We start from the raw sequence: 27,443 nt of genomic DNA on the forward strand, positions 1-27,443 counted from the left end.
CACTCTGTGTCTTTTGATTGGTGAATTCAATCCATTTACATTTATTGTGATTTTTTTTTTTTTTTTTTTGGCCACACCCTGCAGCATGTGTGATCTTAGTTCCCCAACCTGGGATCAAACCCATGCCCCCTGAAGTGGAAACATGGAGTCTTAACCACTGGACCACCAGGAAAGTCCCCATTTAGTGTGATTATTGATATATGAGGACTTGGTATTGACATTTTATCTTTTCTCTTCTGGTTGTTCTATAGTTCCATTGTTTCTTTTTCCTTGCATTTCTGTCTGGTGTTTTAGTTTGGTGGTTTTCTATGATGTTTTTCTTAGTTTTCTCTTTTCTTATGTTTTGTGTCTCTGCACTAGATTTTTGTTTTGTTATCCTGAGATTTGTATAAATGTTTTAAATATAAAATAGTCCTTTTTCTGCTGGTAGTATCTTATCCTAATATGCCTCTACAGGTTTCATCCTTTTCCTCTTCTCCTTTTATGTTTTTGTTGTCACAAGTATGTCTCAACACAAAATGCTGTGAGTTTGTTACCAAATTGACATAGCTGTAGTTATTTTTAGTGCTTTTTTCCCCACCCTTTAACCTTTGCTGTAATTAAGTGTTTAACAACCTATTCTGATATACAGTTGCAATTTTCTGATTCTGTCTATTTATTACCTTACTCAATGTTTTGTGTACTTTTGCCTTTTCATTTCAGGTAGAAGAGCTGCTTTCAACATTTCTTGTTAGGCAGGTCTGGTGGTGATAAACTCCTCAACTTTTGTTTGTCTGGGAATGCCTTTATTTCTCCTTTCTGTCTGAATGATACCTTTGCTGTATAGAGTATTCTTGGCTTACAGTTTTAATCTTTCAATATTCTGAGTTTGTCATTCAACTCTCTTCTGGCCTGTAGAGTTTCTGCTGAGAAATCTGCTGATAGCCTCATGTGGGTACCTTTGTAGGTTATTGTGTTCTTTTTTTTTTTTTTCCTGGCTGCCTGTAAAATTCTTTCTTTGTCATTGACTTTTGACAATTTTAATATGATGTGTCTTGGAGAAGGTCTTCTTGTTTTGAGATAAGTAGGTGTTCTGTTAGCTTCATGGGCTCGTATATCTAGTTCCATTCCCAGATTTCGGAAGTTCTCAGCTATTATTTCCTTAAATAGGCTCTCTGTTCCCTTCTCCCTCTCTTTTCTTTCTGGGATGCACATTGTCCTTATGTTGCCTTTCTAATGGAGCTGGATAGTTCTTGTAGAGTTTCTTCAGTTAAAACAAAAATCTTAGCTCTCTCCTCTTTTACCTGAATCGTTTCTCAATTTCTGTCTTTGAGTTCGCTAATTCTCTCTTCCATGTGTTCTACTGTATTTCCAACACTTTCTAATGCCGTTCTTCATGTTGTTTATTGAGTTCTTCAGCTCCATAACTTCTGTTTGGTTGTTTTTTAGAGTTTCAATCTCTTTGATAAAGTATTCCTTCTGTTCATTAATTTTATTCCTTAGTTCACTGAACCGTCTTTTCTGTTTTCTTACATATAGCTTGTTGAGTTTCTTTCTGATACCTGTTTTGAATTCTCTGTCAGTTAGACCACAGTCTTCTGTGACTTTAGTTTCTGGAGAACTATCATTTTCTTTTTCTGATACTGTGTTACTGTGTTTTTTCATAGTGCTTGGTGAGTTGTTCCTTTGCTGGCGCGTTTGAAGTAGTGAATACCTTTCTTATTTAGGTAAACCTTTATTTACTTTGATTCTAACAGTTCAACAGGTTGGTAATTAGAGTCCTTTCTTTTGTTTTTCAGTAGGTGGCGCTATAGCATAAGTTATAGCTTAGTTTCTCTTACCTGAGTGCTTCTGGCTATATTTGAGAATTGGCACTTTCCACCCTCCATCACCTTTGCCAGAGATGTCATCAGTGCCCTCATCATCACTGCTTGTTCCTCTGGGGTTACTGGTGCCTTGAGATGGCAGGTGCCTCTGTCATTTGTGGGGTTGCCTGGGTTGTGGGCACTGCTGTAGCGGTGAGGGAAGGGGGAATGGGGGGAAGGAGCCAGGTTTGGGTGTGCTGTGGGGGAGAGCAGAGTCACAGGTACCACTATGGCCCTCCCAGTCTTTCTTAAGCCTGTTCTGTTCTGTCTTTTGCCCTCATCGTTACCGGAATTGCTCTTGCTGAGGTCACTAAAGATCTCCTCTTGGTTAAATTTAGTAGTAAATTCTCAGGCATTCTTATGTCATTCATCAGTCACATTTGGCACAGTTGATCACTCTGTTCTTAGTACACTGTCTTCACTTGACTTTCCAAGATACCACACTCTTGGTTTTACTTCTTCCTCACTGTTAGCTCCTTCATGGTTTCTTCTCTGCTTGATATGGAAAGGTTCGTTGTACATTATTGTGACAATAGCTCACAAATGCTCCCCTACAGTCTATCTTCAGCACAGCAGCTAGAGTGATTATTTTAAAATCTAAATCAGATCACACTCCACACCTCTACTTACCTCTGCAGTAGTTTCACATATCTCTCAGAGTAAAAGACAGAGTTTTTACTTGATGATGATATTCAAGGCCTTGCATGATTTGCCTTCTTTGCCCCCTATTATCTCTCTGACCTCGTCTCCTACTATTCTTCCCCTCTCTTACTCCACTCCTGCTGCACTGTCAGGTATGCTGCCTTTGCAACAGCGATATTTTTGGCTGGAACTCTTCCCTCAGAGGTATGGCATGGTTAAGTCACTTACTCTAGATTATAAGCTCTTTAGGCATCAGGGATCTTTGTCTCTGTTGTTCATTAATATATTGCAATAGCCTAAGATAGTGCCTGGCACTCAGTAGCCACCCAAAAAGCATTAATTGAGTGGATGAATGAACCAGTTAACAAATAATAATAATTAACAGTTTTATTTTCTAAAATGTTTACATGTTGGAAATATATGAATGTGACATTCATGTTCCAATTCTGTGCAGAAATGGCTATTCATACAAGGTGGCGGTTGCACTGTCTCTTTTTCTTGGATGGTTGGGAGCAGATCGATTTTACCTTGGATACCCTGCCTTGGGTGAGTATGTTTCATTTAAAAAAAATTCTTGTGAAACTTGTAGGTTAATGTACCTACTCTTATAGATTAAATCTCTGCATACTATTAATAGTTACAAGTTCCATGTAGCTGGAGTTGAAAGGTCAGTGTTCTTGTGTGAGTATAAAGCTAGCAATTAGCTCTGTAGTTAACTTGGATAAGAAATTGACTTTTCTTGTGTTTTCATCTTTATGAAAACACACACTCAAGATAGTGTAGTCACTAATTAGAACAGTAGACTTGAGCTGTCAATACTAGTGCTGGGCACACAGTGGATGTTCAATAAATGTTTTATGCATAAATGCATATCTTTTCCTATCCCTCCAAAAAATGTTTGCCTTCTATCTGAACCTCTGTAAGTGTTGATTTTGGAATAGAAACTACTTCTTTCAGGAGAAGTTGGTGTTGGAACTGCAGCAGCCAGCGTGAGCTGGTGTGGAACCTGGTTATTACCCTTAGCATCCCTCCCCATACCTTCCTCCTAGCTATAATCTTTACATTTACCATAGTTGCTAATGCTTATGAAAACTATTTACATTTGATGATAGCTTTTGTTTAAATAATACTTTCACATGCCTGCCCTTATTTACACCTTAAAACTCTCTGAGTTTATCATCCAGTTTAAATCTTCTTTAACAGGTAGGGAAATTGTCACCAGAGAGGTTAAGGGATTTACTGACTCTGGAGGCCTTGCTTTATACTGTAACATATTTGTTGTTATCATCACTGTTTTATGGATAGCGAAATTGTCATGAGATTAAGAGATTTACCCAAGGACACTCAGCTAGTGACCTGACTTTGAACCCAAATATTCTGGCTCAAGAGATCATGCTTTATTTACCGTAGTACTTTGCTTCTGTATTAGCCCTTCACTGAGCAAATTTAAAGTTTCTGAATGCTCTGCTTTCTAGCTAGCAAAGCTAATCTTATTCTTTCCATGTTGCTACCCACCAGAGATCAAAGAGGAATTTTCATGTGGGGTTGGTGGGAATTATGTTTCTGTTAACCTTAACTGGAACTCAGTGTTATAAGGTCATAAATAGAAGTCATAGTTTAAAATACTATATACCTGAAATTTTTTCAGTTAACAAACATTTATTCAAAATTTACTTGCTGTTAAGTAAGTAATGAAGTTCTCTGGAAATAACGATGGAGATCACAGTTCATACTGGTTAGAAGAAAATAAGTAATAAATGGTAGGCCAATTTGTGCTACAGCACTGTTACAGAACTGTAGTAAAGTGCTATGAGAGCAGAGGAAAAAAGACTGATTTAGTCAGCCTTAGGATGTGAGGGAAAACATGTTGGATGAGGGGACATTTGCACTAGGTTTTTAAGGATGAACAGATTAGAGATTTAGGGCATTACAGAACAGCATGTGCAAAAGCATAGGGTGTGAAAGAACATATGTGCAGTGTTGAGAAAATGGTGGATAATTTAGCCTATGGTGTAGGAAGAAATGTGGCAGAACATGAAAAGTGATTGCAGAGGTAGCCTGTGGTCAGATTATAAAAGGCTTTGAGAAGGAATTTCCTGGTAGTCTAGTGGTTAGGACTCGGCGATTTCAGTGTTGTGGGCCCAGGTTCGATCCCTGGTCAGGGAACTAAGATCCCACAAGCCGTGCAGTGTGGCCAAAAAAAAAAAGGCTTTGAGTGTCTTGTTCTGGAGTTTGGACTTTACCCTTTAAACATCAGAAGGCATAAAAGTTTCTAATCAGAGGAGTGTCATGGTCAGGTTTATATTTCAGGAAGATAATACTGGAGAAATTGTGGGAAATGGCTTAGAACGGAGAAAGACTGGCGGCAGAGGAAGCTAAAAAGAGATGGATGCAGTCTGGCCTGAGGGAAGGAGAAATACTATTTCTTTGAACAGTTTATTCTATGATGATTTTGAATAGTAAATATATTTAAACTATTTGGCTTAATGAGTGACTTTTTAGCTTCCTGTGATGTGTGTCAAATGAGCTGTCATGTCATATGGTCTAAGTTAATTTTTTTGACTTATTGCAGCACATAATAACATGTTGGTTTGTATATTATGATTTTCTTTTCCTACAAAATAAAACTCTAGGTTATAAAGCTCCATATAAAGCTCTGTATAGTGACTCTGGTTCGTGAATGTTAGTTCCCTGCCAGGAACTCCCTTTCTCCAACCACTGCTGCTCCAATCTATTAATTAATTTCAGTCAAAGAGAACCTTTCAGTTTGAGGCTGAGATTCTATAAACTTGCAAATGTAATTTTTACATTTGACTTTATTTCTTAGTGTAAAAATCTTTAAGTAACTTTATTATTACAACAACCTTTGGATGTTCATTAATTCAACAAGTTTTTTGACTGTTGGCTTAAGATACAACTTTCTCAAGATTGTTAAGTCTGTCACTTCTCATTCATCTGCTTCTGAATTTTCTTCCATTCTCTTTATTCTGCTGGGTTTATGGCTTTAAAATCCCTTTACTATCCTTTAATGGGGTCCTGGAGTGAGAGGAGTTAAGAGGACATGTCAATACATTATTTTTAACTGAAAGTTCTTATATCTCTTCAAGCATTCAAATATTTTTATCCCTATCTTACTTACATTTAAGCTATATAAAGGTGAAGGATTTTCATGTTTTATCAATTTAATTTAATCTAATATGTAAAATTACCGTGTTTGTAAACTTAAAACATTTAAATGTTTTTAATTAAGTTTTAATTTTTACTAAGAATCCAAGGTTAAAGAATTTTGGTATTCAATTAAAATGATTACTGCCATTTAAAAAAATTCTTAAATGGAGAATGCAATGTTGACTGGTATGAAAATAGTTACAGGTAGAGTCTAAAACGATTTTTCTTATAATCTTATTTAATCTTTCTTCATGGTAATGAAAAGCAGTGATAGTATATTTATAGATAGCTTTTTTTTTAACATCTTTGTTGGAGTATAATTGCTTTACAATGGTGTGTTACTTTCTGCTGTATAACAAAGTGAATCAGCTATGTGCATACGTATATCCCTATATCCCCTCCCTCTTGTGTCTCCCTTCCACCCTCCCTATCCCACCCCTCTAGGTGGTCACAAAGCACTGAGATGATCTCCGTGTGCTATGCAGCTGCTTCCCACTAGCTATCTGTTTTACATTTCGTAGTGCATATATGTCAGTGCTACTCTCTCACTTTGTGCCAGCTTACCCTTCCCCTTCCCCGTGTCCTCAAGTCCATTCTCTATGTCTGCATCTTTATTCCTGTCCTGACGCTAGGTTCTTCAGAACCATTTTTTTTTTTTTAGATTCCATATATATGTGTTAGCATACGGTATTTGTTTTTCTCTTTCTGACTTAACTCACTCTGTATGGCAGACTCTAGGTCCATCCACCTCACTACAAATAACTCAATTTCTTTTCTTTTTATGCTTGAGTAATTTTCCATTGTATATATGTGCCACATCTTCTTTATCCATTCATCTGTTGATGAACACTTAGGTTGCTTCCATGTCCTGGCTATTGTAAATAGTGCTACAGTGAACATTGTGGCACATGTCTCTTTTTGAATTGTGGTTTTCTCAGGGCATCTGCCCAGTAGTGGGATTGCTGGGTCAATGGTAGTTCTATTTTTAGTTTTTTAAGGAACTTCCATACTGTTCTTCGTAGTGGCTGTATCAATTTACATTCCCACCAACAGCGCAAGAGGGTTCCTTTTTCTCCACAACCTCTCCAGCATTTATTGTTTGTAGATTTTTTGGTGATGGCCATTCTGACCAGTGTGAGGTGATACCTCACTGTAGTTTTGATTTGCATTTCTCTAATGATTAGTGATGTTGAGCATCTTTTCATGTGTTTGTTGGCAATCTGTATATCTTCTTTGGAGAAATGTCTGTTTAGGTCTTCTGCCCATTTTTGGATTGGGTTGTTTGGTTTTTCCATATTCAGCTGCATGAGCTACTTATATATTTTGGAGATTAATCCTTTGTCAGTTACATTGTTTGCAAATATTTTCTCCAATTCTGAGGGTTGTCTTTTCGTCTTGTGTGTGGTTTCCTTTGCTGGGCAAAAGCTTTTAAGTTTCATTAGGCCCATTTGTTTATTTTTGGTTTTATTTCCATTTCTCTAGGGTGTGGGTCAAAAAAGATCTTAATGTGGGCTTCCCTGGTGGCGCAGTGGTTGAGAGTCCGCCTGCCGATACAGGGGACATGGGTTCGTGACCCGGTCCGGGAAGATCCCACATGCCACAGAGCGGCTGGGCCCGTGAGCCATGGCTGCTGAGCCTGTGCGTCCGGAGCCTGTGCTCCGCAACGGGAGAGGCCACAATAGTGAGAGGCCCATGTACCGCAAAAAAAAAAAAAAGGTCTTGCTGTGATTTATGTCATAGAGTGTTCTGCCTATGTTTTCCTCTAAGAGTTTTATAGTGTCTGGCCTTACATTTAGGTCTTTAATCCATTTTGAGTTTATTTTTGTGTATGGTGTAAGGAAGTGTTCTAGTTTCATTCTTTTACATGTAGCTGTCCAGTTTTCCCAGTACTACTTATTGAAGGGGCTGTCTTTTCTCCATTGTATATTCTTGCCTCCTTTATCAAAGATAAGGTGACCATATGTGCGTGGGATTATCTCTGGGTTTCTGTCCTGTTCCATTGATTTCTATTTCTGTTTTTGTGCCAGTACCATACTGTCTTGATTACTGTAGCTTTGTAGTATAGTCTGAAGTCAGGAAGCCTGATTCCTCCAGCTCCATTTTTCTTTCTCAAGATTGCTTTGGCTATTCGGAGTCTTTTGTGTTTCCATACAAATTTTGAAATTTTTTATTCTAGTTCTGTGAAAAATGCCAGTGGTAGTTTGATGGGGAGTGCATTGAATGTGTAGACTGCTTTGAGTAGTATAGTCATTTTCACAATGTTGATTCTTCCAATCCAAGAACATGGTATATCTCGCCATCTGTTTGTATCATCTTTAATCTCTTTCATCAATGTCTTATAGTTTTCTGCATACAGGTCTTTTGTCTCCTTAGGTAGGTTTATTCCCAGGTATTTTATTCTTTTTGTTGCACAGGTAAATGGGAGTGTTTCCTTAATTTCTCTTTCAGATTTTTCATCATTAGTGTATAGGAATGCAACAGATTTCTGTGTATTAATTTTGTATCCTGCTACTTTACCAAATTCATTGATTAGCTCTAGTAGTTTTCTGGTAGCATCTTTAGGATTCTCTATGTATAGTATCATGTCATATGCAAAGTGACAGTTTTACTTCTTTTCCGATTTGGATTCCTTTTATTTCTTTTTCTTCTCTGATTGCTGTGGCTGAAACTTCCAAAATTATGTTGAATAATAGCGGTGAGAGTGGGCAACGTTGTCTTGTTCCTGATCTTAGAAGAAATGCTTTCAGTTTTTCACCATTGAGATTGATGTTGGCTGTGGGTTTGTCATATATGGCCTTTGCTAATGTTGAGGTGGGTTCCCTTTATGCCTTCTTTCTGGAGAGTTTTTATCATAAATGAGTTTTGAATTTTGTCAAAAGCATTTTCTACATCTATTGAGATTATCATATGGTTTTTATCCTCTAATTTGTTAATATGGTTTTATCACATTGATTGGCTTGCGTATATTGAAGAATCCTTGCATTCCTGAGATAAACCCCACTTTATCGTGGTATAGGATCCTTTTAATGTGCTGCTGGATTCTGTTTGCTAGTATTTTGTTGAGGATTTTTGCATCTATGTTCATCAGAGATAGTGGCCTGTAGTTTTCTTTTTTTGTGACATCTTTGTCTGGTTTTGGTATCAGGGTGATGGTGGCCTCGTAGAATGTGTTTGGGAGTGTTCCTCCCTCTGCTATATTTTGGAAGAGTTTGAGAAGGATAGGTGTTAGCTCTTCTCTAAATGTTTGATAGAATTCACCTGTGAAGCTATCTGGTCCTGGGCTTTTATTTGTTGGAAGCTTTTTAATCACAGTTTCAATTTCAGTGCTTGTGACTGGTTTGTTTTTATTTTCTGTTTCTTCCTGGTTCAGTCTCAGAAGGTTGTACTTTTCTAAGAATTTGTCCATTTCTTCCAGATTGTCCATTTTATTGGCATATAGTTGCTTGTAGTAATCTCTCATGGTCCTTTGTGTTTCTGCAGTGTCAGTTGTTACTTCTCCATTTTCATTTCTACTTCCATTGATTTGTCTTCTCCCTTTTTTCTTGATGAGTCTGGCTAATGGTTTATCAATTTTGTTTATCTTCTCAAAGAGCTAACTTTTAGTTTTATTGATCTTTGCTACTGTTTCCTTCATTTCTTTTTCATTTATTTCTGATCTGATCTTTATGATTTCTTTCCTTCTAACTTTGGGGTTTTTTTGTTCTTCTTTCTCTAATTGCTTTAGGTGTAAGGTTATGTTGTTTATTTGAGATGTTTCTTCTTTCTTGAGGTAGGATTGTATTGCTATAGACTTCCCTCTTAGAACTGCTTTTGCCGCATCCCATAGGTTTTGGGTCATTGTGTTTTCATTGTCATTTGTTTCTACGTATTTTTTTATTTCCTCTTTGATTTCTTCAGTGATCTCTTGGTTTTTTAGTAGCATGTTGTTTAGCCTCCATTTGTTTGTATTTCTTATAGTTTTTTTCCTGTAATTGATATCTAGTCTCATAGCACTGTGGTCAGAAAAGATACTTGATACCATTTCAATTATCTTAAATTTACCGAGGCTTGATTTGTGCCCCAAGATATGGTCTATCCTGGAGAATGTTCCATGAGCACTTGAGAAGAAAGTGTATTCTGTTGTTTTTGGATGGAATGTCCTGTAAATATCAATTAAGTCCATCTGTTTAATGTGTCATTTAAAGCTTGTGTTTCCTTATTTATTTTCATTTTGGATGATCTGTCCTTTGGTGAAAATAGGGTGTTAAAGTCCCCTACTATGATTGTTAGTGTCGATTTCCCCTTTTATGGCTGTTAGCATTTGCCTTATGTATTGAGGTGCTCCTGTGTTGGGTGCGTAAATATTTACAATTGTTATATCTTCTTGGATTGACCCCTTGATCATTATGTAGTGTCCTTCTTTGTCTATTGTAATAGTCTTTATTTTGAAGTCTATTTTGTCTGATATGAGACTTGCTACTCCAGCTTTCTTTGATTTCTATTTGCATGGAATATCTTTTTCCATCCCCTCACTTTCAGTCTGTATGTGTCTCTAGGTCTGAAGTGGGTCTCTTGTAGACAGCATATATATGGATCTTGTTTTTGTATCCCTTCAGCAAGCCTATGTCTTTTGGTTGGAGCATTTAATCCATTCACGTTGAAGGTAATTATCGATATGTATGTTCCTATGACCATTTTCTTAATTGTTTTGGGGTTTTTTTGGTAGGTCCTTTTCTTCTCTTGTGTTTCCCACTTAGAGAAGTTCCTTTAGCATTTGTTGTAGAGCTGGTTTGGTGATGCTGAATTCTTTTAGCTTTTGCTTGTCTGTAAAGCCTTTGATTTCTGCATCGAATCTGAATGAGATCCTTGTGGGGTAGAGTAATCTTGGTTGTAGGTTCTTACCTTTCATCACTTTAAGTATATCATGCCACTCCCTTCTGGCTTGTAGAGTTTCTGCTGAGAAATCAGCTCTTAACTGTGTGGGAGCTCCATTGTATGTTATTTGTCATTTTTCCCTTGCTGCTTTCAATAATTTTTCTTTGTCTTTAATTTTTGCCAATTTGATTACTATGTGTCTCGGCGTGTTTCTCCTTGGATTTATCCTGTATGGGATTCACTGCACTTCCTGGACTTGGGTGGCTATTTCCTTTCCCATGTTAGGGAAGTTTTCGACTATAATCTCTTCAAATATTTTCTTGTACCCTTCCTTTTTCTCCTCTTCTTCTGGGACCCATGTAAGTCGAATGTTTTTGCATTTAATGTTGTCCTAGAGGTCTCTGAGACTGTCCTCAATTCCTTTCATTCTTTTTTCTTTATACTTCTCCCTGGCAGTTATTTCCATTATTTTATCTCCCAGCTCACTTATCCATTCTTCTGCCTCAGTTATTCTGTTATTGATTCCTTCTAGAGCATTTTTAATTTCAGTAATTGTGTTGTTCATCATTGTTTGTTTGCTCTTTAGCTCTTCTAGATCCTTGTTAAATGTTTCTTTTATTTTCTCCATTCTGTTTCCAAGATTTTGTCCCATCTTTACTGTCATTACTCTGAATTCTTTTTCAGGTAGGTTGCGTATTTTGTCTTCATTTAGTTGGTCTTGTAGGTTTTTGCCTTGCTTCTTCATCTGTGACATATTTGTTGTCATTTCATACTTTTTTTAATGGGTGGTGCTGTATTCCTGTCTTACTGGTTGCATGGCCTGAGATGTACAGCACTGGAACTTGCTGACAGTTAGAGCCAGGTCTTGTTGCTGAGATGAGGACCTCCGGTAGGGCTCACTCCGATTGATATTCTCTGGTGTCTGAGATTCTCTGTTATTCCAGCAATTTGGACTCAGAGCTCCCACCACAGGAGCTCAGGCCTGACCTCCAGCCTGGGAACCAAGATTCCGCAAGCTTTGTGGCATGGTTAAAAAAATAAATAAATGAAAAAGAAAGAAAAAAAGGAGCAGTATAATATCAAAGAATAAAAAACAAAATAAAATTATAAAGATAAAATATATATTAGCAAAAATAAAACTATAATTGAAACAACAAATTAAAAGCACAACAGAAAAAGAAAGAAAAAAAAAGGGTGGGGTGGGGAAATAAGCCAAAAAGAGAGAACAATAACAAAGGATAAAGGATAAAATAAAATTAGAAAAATAAAAGATTTATTATGAAAAATAAAAATATAAAAGAATCAACAACAGTGAATCAACAAGGTAAAACAGACCCCAGTCCGGTCACTGGGGTTCCTCCAGTCCCCTTAGGTTTCCGTGGTCCCCCACCGGTGCCTGGTAGGTGCCCTAGTTGTGAGGAGGCGCAAATTCCATGTCCTCCTAGTACGCCATCTTGACACCGCCCCTTTATAGATAGCTTTTTAAAATCCTTTTCGATACCATTTATGGTCACTGGAATTTTATAAGAACCAAATAAATAATGCAGATATGATGAAGCTTGCTCTTAAGTAATTTCTTTTTTTTCTTTTTTTTTAACTGAAGTATAGTTGATTTACAGTGTTTCAGGTGTACAGCAACGTGATTCAGTCATATATATATGTATATGTATAAATATATATGTATTTTTTTCTTTTAAAGATTCTTTTCCATTATAGGTTATTACAAGATATTGAATATAGTTCCCTATGCTATACAGTAGGTTTCTTTTTCAGTAATTTCAGTGTTGAATGTGATACTTCGTTATATAAATTTTACTTTAGGATTAAGTAAGGGAAATGTGTTGAGGGTGAGATTAATTTAAATTTGATAAGATCCAAACATTCCTTTAAGAAAAATTTTCTTTCTAGGTATTTCAAATTTCTTTTTAGCCCAGAACTATTACTTTATGTATAGCTTTATTTCCTTTAATTGACTTATTATTCCAATGCTGCTTTAGCTGGAAGCCTTTTTTCACCATGAAGCCTTATTTTTCTAATATTCCATCTTTGTGTTTTTAACCATGTTAACATCTGTGTTTTTTTTTTTTTTTTTGCGGTATGTGGGCCTCTCACTGTTGTGGCCTCTCCCGTTGCGGAGCACAGGCTCCGGACGTGCAGGCTCAGCAGCCATGGCTCATGGGCCTAGCCGCTCCGCGGCATGTGGGAACTTCCCGTACCGGGGCACGAACCCGTGTCCCCTGCATCGGCAGGCGGACTCTCAACCACTGCGCCACCAGGGAAGCCCTGTGATTTTTTTAATATGCAGTAACTGGTATATTATGTTTTGTCCATTGTAGCATTAAAAGATTATGGATTCTCAAAGATAATAGCTCTTTTTGAGCAGTTAATGGGGGAGAGATACTCTTTTCATAGTAGTATTACTTTTAAGTGTAAATGTTTTCTTATTACGAGAATAACAAAATGTTGCATGTTTTTAAGCCCCAAACTTATAAATTTTTGGTTATATTATTCTTGTTTTCTTCTTGAGTTTGGAGTTACTAGTTTGTACTGGCATATTATATCCACAGATTGTAGGACAAATAAAGGTAAAGGGATTTGTAGGTTAAACTCTTCTAAGATTTGAAAGCTCTCCTTTATAGGTATAGATACAAAATGAATAGTGATAACTAATTACCAAATCGTTATAGAATGCTTGGGATTTGGCAAACAGCAACTTCAGTATGAAATAATCATCTGCATTCTCTAAAATAGTTATACAGAAACAAAAGTATTTGCAAGATTCAACCTGCAATAAAACAAAAAGTACCAAAATTTTTTAGAATACCAAAAATGAATCTCTGTTCTTTTTATTTTATACCCAAATAAATTCTTTTATTGAAGTTGTGTACTGTTTTTTGTTCTTTTTATTTTTTTCGGTACGCGGGCCTCCCACTGTTGTGGCCTCTCCCGTGGTGGAGCACAGGCTCTGGACGCGCAGGCTCAGCGGCCACGGCTCATGGGCCCAGCCGCTCCGCGGCACGTGGGATCTTCCTGGACAGGGGCACGAACCCGTGTCCCCTGCATCAGCAGGCGGACTCTCAACCACTGCGCCACCAAGGAAGCCCTGAATTTGTGTACTTTTAAATGTAAAGTTTAAGTTACTGAAGTATAAATAAAGTACACTAAAAACATGAGGTTTATTAATGTCATCTGGCAGCAGAATCTTTTTGGAAAAATATATCTACAATAGTAATGGTTCAAGATAAAAATGGATCCTTCTTGATTGGAAACATTGTTAATTGGAATTTGAAAACAATCTCTAAAATCTAAATATAATATTTCTTTCCACAATAAGATAAGTAAATGGGGTCTGTACAAAGAGACCTAACAAATTTTTACTTGGACAAAAAAGTCAATCTACTTTTGGTAGTTCACTAATACCTCTCCATCTTTTAAAAACTGGTATTGGTGCTCAAAATAATGAAATCTGTAAGAGTAACGGTTTGCATTGTTTTTTGCCGAAAGCTTGGCCTCTGTGCACCGGTGCCAAATTGAATCTCGGAGACAGAGTTTTGGGTGAAGTAGAAAAGAATAGCTTTATTGCTTTGCCAGCCAAAGGGGGACACAGCGGGCTCCTGCAGTCAAAAACTATGTGTCCCAACCCAGGAGGATTTGATGAGGTGTTTTATAGCAGTAGTTCGAGGGTGGGGTTGCTGACAAGATTAGGTTGCGTACAGGGCCTGCACTTCTCTAATCTGGTCTCAGATAATCTTGATGAGCTTCTCTGGTTCCTGGCCTCAGGTAGTTTCTTGGCTGCTCCTCTCTTGATTAGCAACTGTTTGAGTCTGCCCTTTGGAACTCAGAGAAGGTCATGGAGACTGGATCCTCTTCCCTACAAACAAGAAAACGGGGGACAGAAAGACTTCTGTGCCCAGGGGCCCCACAGGGTTCTGCTCGTTTTCAGTTTTAATAAATGCTGTTTAGAATGTATGCTACTTTGTGTTTTTCAAGTTGCTCAGTGTTTGTTTACAAATAAGATAATTTACTATTGATATATTTTATTCCTTCAGTAGCCATATTGACTAGGCACAGAAATGACACAGCCCTGACTTCAAGTTGCTTGTGGAAGGAAGGATATAGGGGAAGTCAGACAAATAAATATGTAATAAATCATACCATAGGATATGTGCTCTGCTGAAAGTTAAGGGCAGGGTGGTAGGGAGCATCTAGGGATGGCATTAAATTCATCCTGGGAGCATTAGAGAAAACTTTCCAGAAGTTTTAAGAAAGACTATTAAGAGTTAGCTAGGGGGCTTCCCTGGTGGCGCAGTGGTTGAGAGTCCGCCTGCCGATGCAGGGGACACGGGTTCGTGCCCCGGTCCGGGAAGATCCCACATACCGCGGAGCGGCTGGGCCCGTGAGCCATGGCCACTGAGCCTGCGCGTCCGGAGCCTGTGCTCCGCAACAGGAGAGGCCGCAGCAGTGAGAGGCCCAAAAAGAGTTAGCTAGATGATTGGGAATAGTGGGGGGCAGCAGAGGAGGCAAGGCAGAAGACAGCATAGCACATATAAATGCAGGTATGAGAGCACAGCCCATTGGAAGAGAACTTCGGGTAGTTTGACTGTAACACAGACAGAAGGAATTTGCAAGAGGTGAGGCTAGGTTAGATGATGCTACTGTAAATGATGTGGGTTTATGCTGTATAAATTTCTCAATTATAATAATAATTGTAATATGGTAGAAATAGTGGTAGCACAAGTAGCGGCTGGGCTAACATTTATCGTATGTTTGCCATGTACCATGTACTATTCTAAGTTTTTACTTTGACTCATTATCTCTTAAAGTGCACATATTTAAAATGTACAGTTTTATAAGTTAGACATGTATACACCTGTGAAACAACCACCATGATCAAGATAATGACCATATCTGTCACTCCCCAAAGTGTCCTCATGCCTATTTGTAATCCCTGCCTCTTGGCCCTCCTTGTCCTGCTTTTTCCCAAGCAAGCACTCACCTGCTTTCCATCATTGATTAGTTTGCAGATTCCTTAAATGCTTAAATATCATCTTGGATCTGTTCTATAGTTTCTGAAAAGCGTTACTCCAGGAGTAGGTAAAATTTACCAAAGTTCCAAATACATGTATCTAACATTTTATCTAATATTTATCTAATTTATCTAATATTTTATCTGAACAGGAACCTTTCGTGTTCAATCTTCTGAAACATCCTTACAGAAGGGGTTTAGCAACTGAATATCTAGACTTTAATTGACTCACATCTTTCTCTGTGTGTTATCATTACTTTGCCAATAAATATACTTCTATATCATTGTTTTAAAATGACTTCATAGTATTTTCTCCTATTGTTAGGTCTATCTTAATTTCTTGAGACAATTTCTCCCTGTTAGATACTTAGATTGTTTCTAATTTTTTCATAGCCTTACAGCAGATATTTATTAAACTCTTACTTTCTGTCACGTACTGTTCCAGGAATTGACTTGAATAAGACAGATAAGAACCCTGCCTTTAAGAGTTTACATGGCATAGGAAGAAAGAGAATGAATGAACAAACCAATGAATGATTTCTGATCAGCACCATGACGGAAATAAATAGGGCAGATGTGATAACAGTGCTGGGGCTGCTACGGGGAGCAGCATGCTGGGTTACAAAGACTTCTCTGAAGAAGAGGTACAGGAAGAACATCACTGGAAGATGGGATGACAAGGGCAAAGGCTCTGACATGGTTACATTTTTTTCATAGAGCAGCAGTTCATTAAAGACAAACTTTTTTTGACCATTCTTAATATTCTTTTTGTAAACAAGTTGAAGGAAGGGAAACTCTGTGGTATTTCCAAAATGCTCTGTGAAGAGGGATACATTTCAGAAATAAAATAAGTGAGTGAATGGATATAGTACATATACTGAGTGAGTGGATAAAGTTCCTTGGGCAACTATAGTAAAATGCAATGAATGAAAAGAATAATTAAAGGAGTTGTTATGTAAGATAGTGGATAAAAAGTTAGGGGTCTTTAGGAGACAGAAAAGCTGAGAAAATTTATCTATTCAACAAATATTGAGCATCTCCCATGTGCCAGGCAATGTTGTAGGTAATAAGGACACAGAATTGAACAAGACATATAAAAGACCCTCCCCTAACAGGGCTTCCATGAGACAAATAGTAAACAATATAAAATATTAGGTAGGTAATAAGTATTTTGAAGAAAACTAAGTGCATAATTTTATATAGTATCTATATTTTAAGTTTTAAAATCATTTCCAACATGTGTTATAGCAGTACTTAAAACATTGTTCTACTGTATATCTAATACTAATAAGGGGTGGTGGGGTGGGTGGAAATCATCTAATTTACCTACATATTTCAGTCTTTTTTATGTATTTCCAAATGTGTGCAAGAGGTGATCTCATCCAGTCTTACAATTTTAGCTGATATATATTTGTAGTTGATGCTTAGAACTACCCTTTCACGAAGAGTCTTGCTTCATACCATTTTTATATCTCAAATGGGATATCTGGAAAGCAGCTCAAGTTTAAATATAGAAGAGAGATTACTCATCCCACCCCCACCCCCAATCTGCCTCTTCTAATTTCATCATTATATTTTTGTGTTATATCATTGTATGTGTCCTAGATTCTATGCTCTATTATCATCTATTTTAGTACCTTAGCTTTAAGGTTGGAACCAAGGACAGGTGTATATAGCTCACAGAGTTGTTGATTTTGACTATTGGGCTAATAAAAAACATAAAATGCTTAGGGAAAAAGTACAGTATAGGATAACTTCAAGATAATTGGGTTACTGATAGAATTTTGCTGTTTAACTACAAGATCAGTGTTTTTTTCTGATTATTTTTTCTGTGCCTTGACTGTCTATTTGAACTTTCTACTGTAAATGCATATTAAAATTTGGATCCATAATGTATTAAGTCTAAATAAATAAATAAGGATTTTAAGACTAAAAGATGTTCTGTAACTCTGGTGTAATGAGATTTAAAGATTTATTTTCTTAGAAGTCTTGTAAGATTACAAAACTTTTCTCTTAAGAAGTTTTGTAAGATTACATTGAGTTTTTATTTCAGTTCTTATTATTTATTTAAGTGAATTAATTTTTTTTGGCTTTTCTATGTAGAGGGCCCTTTAAACTTTTCTCATATTTTTAGGTGAAGATTTGATTTTTTTTTTAATAGTGTTTCTTTATTTTTACTTGTTGACAGTTTGCTTTATTTATTTATTTATTTATTTATTTATTTATTTATGGCTGTGTTGGGCCTTCGTCTCTGTGTGAGGGCTTTCTCTACTTGTGGCAAGCGGGGGCCGCTCTTCATCACGGTGCGCGGGCTTCACACTTTCGCGGCCTCTCTTGTTGCAGAGCATGGGCTCCAGACGCGCAGGCTCAGTAATTGTGGCTCATGGGCCTAGTGCCCTGCAGCGTGTGGGATCTTCCCAGACCAGGGCTCGAACCCGCATCCCCTGCATTGGCAGGCAGATTCTCAACCACTGCGCCACCAGGGAAGCCCAAGATTTGATTTTTTTAAAGTGTTAATTTTATATTGTCGATATAAAGCATTTGTGTTATATATAATGGTTTATTGGGAAATGGAAAAGTTTATTAATATTTATAAGACTTTCCAGGTTGTAAATGACTTTACCTTCTTTTCTAGGTTTGTTAAAGTTTTGCACTGTAGGATTTTGTGGAATTGGGAGCCTAATTGATTTCATTCTTATTTCAATGCAGGTAAGTTAGTTTCAATCTAGAAGATGAACTACTTTTCCATTCAAATTTGTGTTCTGTGATATGTATGTTAGAAAGCAGTTAGGAATGCTTTTTCAATGTTTCTTCAGATGCTAGATCTAAAGGATCACGGCCATGTTTTCAAGTTGCATTTCCCAACCTGTGCCAATTAGCAGTTCTAAAAGACATAAGAGCTTCATTAACAAGGATTCTGTGCTCTAATATGATTTGTAAATGTGAGTTCAGCTGAGTTATAGAGATTTCTTTACTGGAGAACTCAGAATCTTTATAGTTTGTATTATGAATCTCTAAGTGGGATTGAGGTTATATTTCAGGCTTATTGTTTCTTTTCCTGTTACAGCCACATTGTCAATTACTATAATAGGATACTGATGGGAATCTGATATTTACATATGAATATGTGGAGGCAGAAACAAGATTTTTTTTGCACTGGACAGGTACTCTATACTAGCGTTCTCTTGGTTGCAAATTGTAGAAACTGAAATGCAGCTAGCTTAAGCCAAAAAGAGAAAAGGAATTTCTGGGCACTCTGTGGAAAATCTAGGAGAGGGGCTGGTCTCAGGCAAGACCCAACTCATATAATCAAATGATGTGTTCAGGACTCTCCTGCTCTTCATCTCTGCTTCTCTGTGTTAGCCTCGTTTTCTCCTGCTGCAGTGGTTTGTGAAATGCTCTTCTTACGCGTTTAAAAGTGCCACCAGATGTTTTCTATTAAATTATACTGAACTGGTTGTGGTTAACTCATGAGGATTCTTAAAGAGATGAATTTATCACAACAAATGTCACAAAACAGCATTTCAGTAAGCATTTATGGAGCACCTAATGTCTTCAGTAAATGTGTCAGTATGTATTTAGATTATCATCAGTTTTGCTCTTCTTTCTCAGACAGTATTTCCACTCCTCAATTCTGTCTGCTTGATGTTATCCTTATGCTTTAAAAGAAAGTCAAAATCTAGATTTTTGGTAACATACTGTGAGGAGGGGACCATACTGTGAGGAGGAGGCAACATATGGACCAATAAGATATCAGAATTAAACAAGGAAAATATTTGGTTTTAAAGTTGGAATTTTCCTGTCTTTATTCATAAACATATGCCTAACCAAATATCCTGCCTTCTCTGACTGTGGTACAGGCAAGCAGGCATGAAGAGGCTAAGGTACTTGTGCACATATGCTTGGAAATGGGTTTCTCTGAGGATCCAAGGAACTTAATGTATTATTGGGATTCTTTGAGATATACAGAATTCCACATCTTTAAAACCCAACCATTTAGTTAATATTTCACACTACGTTCTTTCTTTGGTGATGTCAGTGCTTTGTAGCTTTATTTATATCAAATTACAGAGCTTATTTGATTCAGCCACTATTTTCTAGTACATGTATACCTAAACTTTTCAGAACTAATAGTTCTTAAAGATCTAGAATTGAGACTATTACATCAACAAATTATTGAGGTAGAATTAGAATGTTTGAATTTCTACAGTATATTTCCCTAAATAAGACATTTTAATAGGGATGGCTACCTTAGACTGCTTTCAGATTAGGGGAAAAATAAATCATTTTTCAAAAGTAGCCAAATAAGACATGTATCCTTATTGTACATGTTGTTTAATATACTTAACATGTGATGTTGACTACATTAATTTTAGAGAATTTTTTTCAGCCAAATAAGTTTTTACAATATCATAAACTATGTTAATATTTTTGTCCTAAATATATTTTTCAATTTCTCATAAACCTTTTACATTCTGTCTATCATCTTTTTGTTTATTCTTTCCTTACTCATTCTCTCCATCCCCAGTTTTTTTTTCTTTTTGCCATTAAATATTATTCCCCAGTGAGTTGCAGTGTTTTTCTTTTGGGCTGTGATCCCAGAAACATATTGTGCATGAACTCAAGACCTATAAAAACATACTTTGCTTCACAGTGTTTATAACAAAAATCCAGGAAAATCCTCTTTAAAAAAATAGGCCTAGTTACTTCTTTTATATATATATATGTGTGTATATATATATATATATATATTTTTTTTTTTTTTTACGGTACACGGGCCTCTCACTGTTGTGGCCTCTCCTGTTGCGGAGCACAGGCTCCGGACGCGCAGGCCCAGCGGCCATGGCTCCCGGGACCAGCCGCTCCACGGCATGTAGGATCTTCCCGGACCGGGGCACGAACCCATGTTCCCTGCATCAGCAGGCGGACTCTCAACCACTGTGCCACCAGGAAAGCCCCTGTAATTTTTTTTCTAAATTTATTTATTTGTTCTTTTTGTTTTGTTTTGTTTTGGCTGCATTGGGTCTTTGTTGCTTCGCCGAGCTTTCTCTAGTTGCGGTGAGCAGGGACTACTCTTCATTGCGGTGCGTGGCTTCTCATCGTCTTGGCTTCACTTGTTGCGGAGCACGGGCTCTAGAGCGCAGGCTCAGTAGTTGTGGCGCACGGGCTTAGTTGCTCCACGGCACGTGGGATCTTCCTGGACTAGGGCTTGAACCCATGTCCCCTGCATTGACAGGCGGATTCTTAACCACTGCTCCACCAGGGAAGCTGTAGTTATTTCATCTTTGAACTGAAACAATATAAAGTGTAACACATATATTACTAAAGTAAGTAAGCTTTAAATGTAGCTATATTTCCTAAAAACACTTTCATGAATTTATCTGTTAGTAAACTTTTGAAGTTTCTTCTGTTTGTTTTTTGTTCTTAAAAAATGTGCAGATGGCACTGTGTGAATGAATGGTATAAAACAATACATAGAATTAATTCTTTTGTGTATTCAACAAAATCTAAACCAGTGATGCATGGATAGCATACAGTTTTTCAATTATAGGCAACCATTGTATATAACTATATATAGTTGCTGTATATATAGTTATTCATAAGGCAGGTCTGAAGATTTTAAAATACTCATTGTTTTGTGCTTATATTTATATATATCATGAAGGATAGATTAGATAATTTGGTCTTTTATCAGAAAAAATATGAGAATATTTGATTTCATTTAAATCTCTTTTCTCACTCATACAATGAATAGTTTTAATTATACCAAAACAACTGATGTGTACTCCACCAACAAAAAGGAAAGAAAATTGATTGTGTTCAGTGGAGACAAGACAGCCACAAATCAGAAACATGAAGATGGGTACAGGGAAAATGGAAATATGCATTGGAATGTAGAAAGTTGTTGAAGGAAGTATGTCAGGGTTGTTCATGACAATTTAAAAAAATTCTGTGCATTGTGGAAGAAATTACTTTTATTTTCATTCCTATTAACATTGCAGACACAACATTGTAAAACAACTATACCCCAATTTAAAAAAAAAATTGCAGAGTAGATTCCTTAAAGAACTAATAACTATATAAGCAGCAAAATACACAAAGCAATGTAATCTCCAAGACATTTTTTTAATTTTATAAATTTATTAAATATCTCATTAGTTTGGCATTTAATATATGTAACTCATTTTAGCCCTGGGTTATATACTGCTTTTGTATTTTTTTTTAACTTTTACACACCAGGTTTGATTTTTCACACATAAATTTCTTGAGAAAAAAAGATTTTTATTAATCTCCTGTAGCACTAATAGTATGCTCAACATAGAGTATGCTCTCAAAATTTTTGCTGATTTAAGCTGAATGCAGTATACCTTGTGAAAAGTGTGGCTTTGTGCCAACTACAGGGAAGATGAGAGGCTGAAAATCATAGTTTAAAAAAAATGATTGCTCTTCTTTAGGGCTTTAAAGTTCTAAATTTCGTGGGTCACTTGAGAGGTAATGAACAAAAATAAAAGTTGGTATGATAAAGTAGAAATAGGTATAAGTTGGGGTCCTTGCCCTAAAGGAACTTAGAATCTTACCCTCCCCAAAGTGGTGTGAGAATAACACCCCACTTATAATCAGAAATATATCCTTTGGAACTGCAAGCTGAAAATAAAAGAAGTTATCTTGATTTTATCTTGTTTAAATTCTTGAATTTTACTAAAAATTTTAAAAGCCTAGGCTTTTCAGTTTAGAGCATAAATAAGGCTCAGGTTAATAGGTTCACTTGTGTGTAAGCCAGTTTGTTTTGTCAAAGACATATCCTATGCCCTTGCTCCGTGAAATACATGCCATTGATCAAAAGTACTAAACATGTAATCACCCTAAATCTATTTCCAGTACTGGAAAAGTTGGTCAAAGTCCTTGATAGTTCACTAGACGTAGGACAGCAATATATAAAAACTAGATATCAAGTCTTTCAAATAGTTCTCTGTATTATTTATTTAACCCTGGTGTGATTTACTGGGGAAATGAACTGGAAAATGGAGGGGAATGATAATTTGGGTAGTCTCTGCTTTGTCACATCATCTCAATTAAGTATCAGTAGATTTCACTTAGTTCACTTACCTGTGGGCAGATTTTTATTTAGTGAATTAAAGGAATGTTCAAAAAACAAAGTAGTTGTGAAACTGAGCCCAGCGCTGTGTTTTCCTGGGGAGATATGATGCTGAATCCTATTCATTTCTTGAGGAATGATGTTTATATCGGTCATTAAGGATTAATACTAACCAGTCTTTAAATCAAATGAAGTCAGGGGATCTGAATGTGTAACTTCTGGCATTGTGTGGGAATTTTGGTGCTTAATTAAAATGTGACAAATTAGATGTTTTTAATGGTTTTATGTTAAAATTAACGACATACAGAAGTCAGCTCTGGACACAAACATGTAATTTGACTTTTAAGAGAATATGAATTTACTTCTTTGGGGAACTGGGGTGGACACAGGTTGCATCATTATCCTCTAATTGGAGGCAGCTGTGTCATTTTACTTTTTACCAAGTCTTCAGGAGGTATGATCTTGCATTCTTTTTAATGTAATATTTGCATTCTTTATATGAAGAAACACATAAGTGGATTAGATAGTGGTACATTGATAGAGTTGCATAAAATGTAAGCTTTTGCCCTTCACTCCTGAATTCATTCATAACGTTTTAAATGTATAAGATATTTGAGTTACTTAAGCAGTCTGACTTCAACAACAAGGCAGCGCCAGTAAATGAGGGATCACATCTGTTGATAAAGTCTAGGTGTTAAAGTAGTTACTGGTAACCATCTTTTTTCCTTTAATTTATTTTTACTAGAGTGATACTTAAATATATACAAACAAAAATACATTTTGCACTAACAAAATCAAAAGTTTATATATTACAAACAAAACTACAACACTGTTAAAGTTCAAATAAGGTAAGCTCTTTTTTGTGTGGTAAAGTATACATACAATACAAAATTTGCCATTTTAACCTTTTTTAAGTATACAGTTCATTGGCATTAATTACATTCAGAATGTTGTGCAACTGTCACCACTACTTCGAAAACTTTTTCATCACCCAAAACAGAAACTCTGTACCAATTAGGCAGTAACTCCCTATTTTGCTCTCCCCCAGTCCCTGGTAACCTCTAATCTACTCTGTCCTGAAGAATTTGCCTACTTTATAGATATTTCATATAGTTGGAATCGTACAATATTTGTCTTTTTATGTCTGGTTTATTTCACTTTGCATAATGTTTTCAAGGTTCATTGATATTGTGGCATGTTGCAGAATTTCATTCCTTTTTATGGCTGAATAATAATGTTCCGTTGTATGTATGTACCACGTTTCTTTTATCCATTCATCTGTTGATGGACGCTTGGGCTGTTGCACGTTTTGGCTATTGTTAATAATGCTGCTATGAATATTTGTGTATAAGTATCTGTTTAAGCCCCTTTTCAATTCTTTGGGGTATGTATCTAGGAGAAGAAAACTTTTACAGAAAGCTAATTGAAGAAAATATTTTCATGACTTTAGATGGGTTAAGTCTTCTTAATCAAGATCTCAAAAACATAAACCATAAAGGAAAAAAAAATCATTGAATTTGATACATTAAAATTAAGAAATTCTTTTCTAAAAAGAATATCATAGACCAAGTTAACAGTTAATAGACTGAGTTAAAGAATACTAGCAACAGGAATTGATATGTGGAATATACAAATCAACAAGAAAATGATAGGGAACTTAATAGTTAAATGAGCACCATAAACTAAAGATGATTCACAAAATCACCCAAATAACTAATGTGTAAATAAAGAGATACTTCTGGGCACTTACCCCAAAATGCTCATACTCCTGTCCACAAGGGGACATTGTACAAATATGTCTCTTATAGCACTGTTTGTGGTAGCAGGAAGTTGGAATTAACCTAGATGTGTACACTAATTGGAGAATGGATGTATCTTCTGTAACACTAGGCAACAATTACAGGCACTTACCTAGATGTACATACAGCTACATGGAAATGTCTTAAAATCTTAGTGTACTGTGAAAATCGTTTGAAATTGAACAAGATCCACAACAGTATCACTTGGATAAATTTAAAATGCATATTTATTCAAAGAACATCACATGTTTTTCAAGAATAAATATATTTCCAAGTCATATACCAAGTTAAGTATATACCCATTATTTGTGTGGTGCCTGTGGGCGGGTGAGTGGGATTATGGAGAATTATAGTGGAGATCAAAGATTAAGAACAGGAAAACAGGAAATTTGATGATCACTGCTTAACATTCCTGACTTTAATGTGTACTTCTAAAGTTTTCTGATTTACTTTTCCTGCTATAGACTTTGCACCTATAGAAAAGCCTACTCCTTTAAGTAAACAGTTCAAGATTTTTTGCATTTAGGCTGCAAATAAAATTTCATGGTGAAAACAACCAGAAATGACAGGAAAGGAGAAATTAAATTTCACCCAATTCCTCCAAACCACCACCAACCATCTTCACAGAACAAGGGTGTGGTAGGACAAAAGATACGTCAAATCCCTGGAACCTGTGAATATTATCTTACTTGGAAAAAGGGTCTTTGCAGATGTGATTAAATTAAGTATCTTGATATGAAGAGATTATTCTAGATTATCTGGATGGGCCCTAAATCCAATGACAAGTATCCTTATAGGAGACAAAAGATTAGACACAAACACCCACACAGAAAACAAGGTGGTGTGAAGACAGAGGCAGAGATTGGGGTGATGTGGCCATAAGCCAAGCAATGCCAAAGGAGCACCTTAGAATGGATTCTCCCCTAGAGTCTCTGTAGGTCATACGGCTGCACTGATAACCTTGATTCTAGACTTCTGGCGTCCAAAACTGTGAGAGTAAATTTCTAGTTTTAATCCACTAAATTTGTGGTAATTTGTTACAGTAGCTGCAGGAAACTAATGTAGACAAATATGAAGTTGTTTTCTTGTGGTTTTAGGGCTTCTCACACAAGAGACGTTGACACCCTTTGTACAAAATAGCTTCCCACAATGTAGTGGCCCTCCTGTTTTCCCTCTTGGAAGACCTGTAGTAACCTCTTGGTCCATTAATTGTTAAGTGGTCTTTCTTTTCCCAATAGATTTCAAAAAATCTGCCCTAGCTTATCAAACAAATACTTCATGCTATAGAATTTGGCTTCAGGCTATTTTGTAGGAGAGAAATAAACACATAATTTTAGGTTTCGTACTCTATTGTCAATGAACAAGTGGATATAGGCATATTTAATTGAGTAAAATATTTCTCAGTATGAGATATTTTTTAAAATTTGTAGTTTTATATTTAACAGTACAGTAATATACTTGGAATAATTTATATATCATATATTAACGCATATATGTGGAACCTAGAAAAATGGTACAGATGAACCGGTTTGCAGGGCAGAAATAGAGACACAGATGTAGAGAACAAACATATGGACACCAATGGGAGAAAGTGGGGGGAGTGGGGGTGGTGGTGTGATGAATTGGGAGACTGGGATTGACATGTATACACTGATGTATATAAAATTGATGACTAATAAGAACCTGCTGTATAAAAAAATAAAATTCAAAAATAAATAAAGTAATTTATAATTGGCACTGTATTATACATAAGTGTATAATATAGATGCTTAAAAACAGGTTTAATTTTTAATTTTGGTGAGGGAATATGGACTTAAATAATTGAAACCTTTACAGCTGATAGTTTTCTTAAAAATTAAGTAGGGAGAGCAGTTTCTTCTTTGCTGGGATAATTGATAGAAAAGGATGTTGACAATACCTTGTAGAGCTGTTTGCATTTAAATGTCAGTCAAACAAGATATAAAATTTTAAAAGTACCATACAGATTCGTTTATTCTATTCCTCAATTTACGGCTAAGAAAAACGGAGATCCAGAGAGGATTAATCCTACAACTAGTTATCGACAGTTTTCTCTTCAAGATTTCCTTTCTGTCTAATGCTTTACCACACTGACTAAATTTGGTTGTCTTTGGAGCAGGTCTTCAAATTGTTTTAGCAGAGAATAGCAACTAGTGCTATGCTTTGGTGATCTGGCAGTGGTGTGTAGGAGGCATTGAAGACAAGTGCATTATCTGGAGTTTTGGCTATGAGTAACAGAAACCTCAATTTAAATTGGCTTTAATAACGTGATAGTTTATTATATTATATACCAAGGATCTGGAGATATGGTAGTTCTAAGATTTGTTAATTTAGAGCTTAAAGACAAAGTGAAAGATCCAAATTCATTATTCCCTCCTTCCCTTCCTTCTCTCCCTCCTTTCTTCCCTTCTTCCTTCCTTCTCTTTGCCATCTTCAGTTCCTTTGGTTAGCACCACTTGCTATGTAGTTACTTTCAGAGGCGGAAAAACATCTCTTTTTCTCTCACACATATCTTCTTAAAAGCAGATAAGCCTCCCATTGAACTTGTCTCATAGATTATTATCTCATTGGTGATTGATTACATGCCCAGGCTGAACCAAACCCGTGGAAAGAGGATGGAATTACCACCATAGAACTAGGTGTTGAGGAGCCAGAATTACATAATTTGAGGGGTAGGAAATGCTGTAATAAGACTGCTAAATTAGATACAAAATTGGATCATGTATTAATAGGTAATTAAACTATAATCTTTGGGGCTATTTTCTCTACAGGACAGGAGAAACAAGACTAAAACGACACTATCATTTTTCTATATGTTAACTGGTAATGTGACAAGATTGTAAATCATCTGGGCCCTAATCAATTTTTAGTTAAATAGTTCTGTTTCCTGAGAGTCAAATGAGCTGCAGGTGGGCTTATTAGAAATGCATGATATTAAAAGGCCACCCAATCTTATATTTTCCTTATTTCCAACTTCTGAATACTTTTTTTTTCAA

The 27,443-nt window shown here is 36.2% G+C and overlaps 1 protein-coding gene across 6 annotated transcripts in view; it reads left to right on the plus strand.

The window, feature by feature from the left end:
• The window catches only part of TM2D1 (TM2 domain containing 1), a 148,962-nt gene that overhangs the window by 19,119 nt on the left and 102,400 nt on the right, over positions 1–27,443 (plus strand). For 5 of the 6 annotated variants that reach the window (XR_016395126.1, XM_022575824.3, XM_089921745.1 and 2 more), the window contains exons 4-5: positions 2,941–3,032; positions 18,170–18,243. Coding sequence is in view for 5 of the 6 variants with exons in the window: in XM_022575824.3 (XP_022431532.1) it covers positions 2,941–3,032; positions 18,170–18,243 (166 nt within the window). In the remaining variant the exon portion in view is untranslated. Of the gene's footprint in view, positions 1–2,940; positions 3,033–18,169; positions 18,244–18,601; positions 27,440–27,443 lie in introns of those variants that run through there. The other variant, XM_022575830.2, reaches the window with a different exon arrangement.

The sequence above is a fragment of the Delphinapterus leucas genome, chromosome 1 (genome assembly GCF_059928025.1).
Source record: "Delphinapterus leucas isolate spDelLeu-1000000601 "Yukka" chromosome 1, BTC_Dleu_Yukka2, whole genome shotgun sequence".
In the NCBI taxonomy this organism is placed as follows: domain Eukaryota; kingdom Metazoa; phylum Chordata; class Mammalia; order Artiodactyla; family Monodontidae; genus Delphinapterus; species Delphinapterus leucas.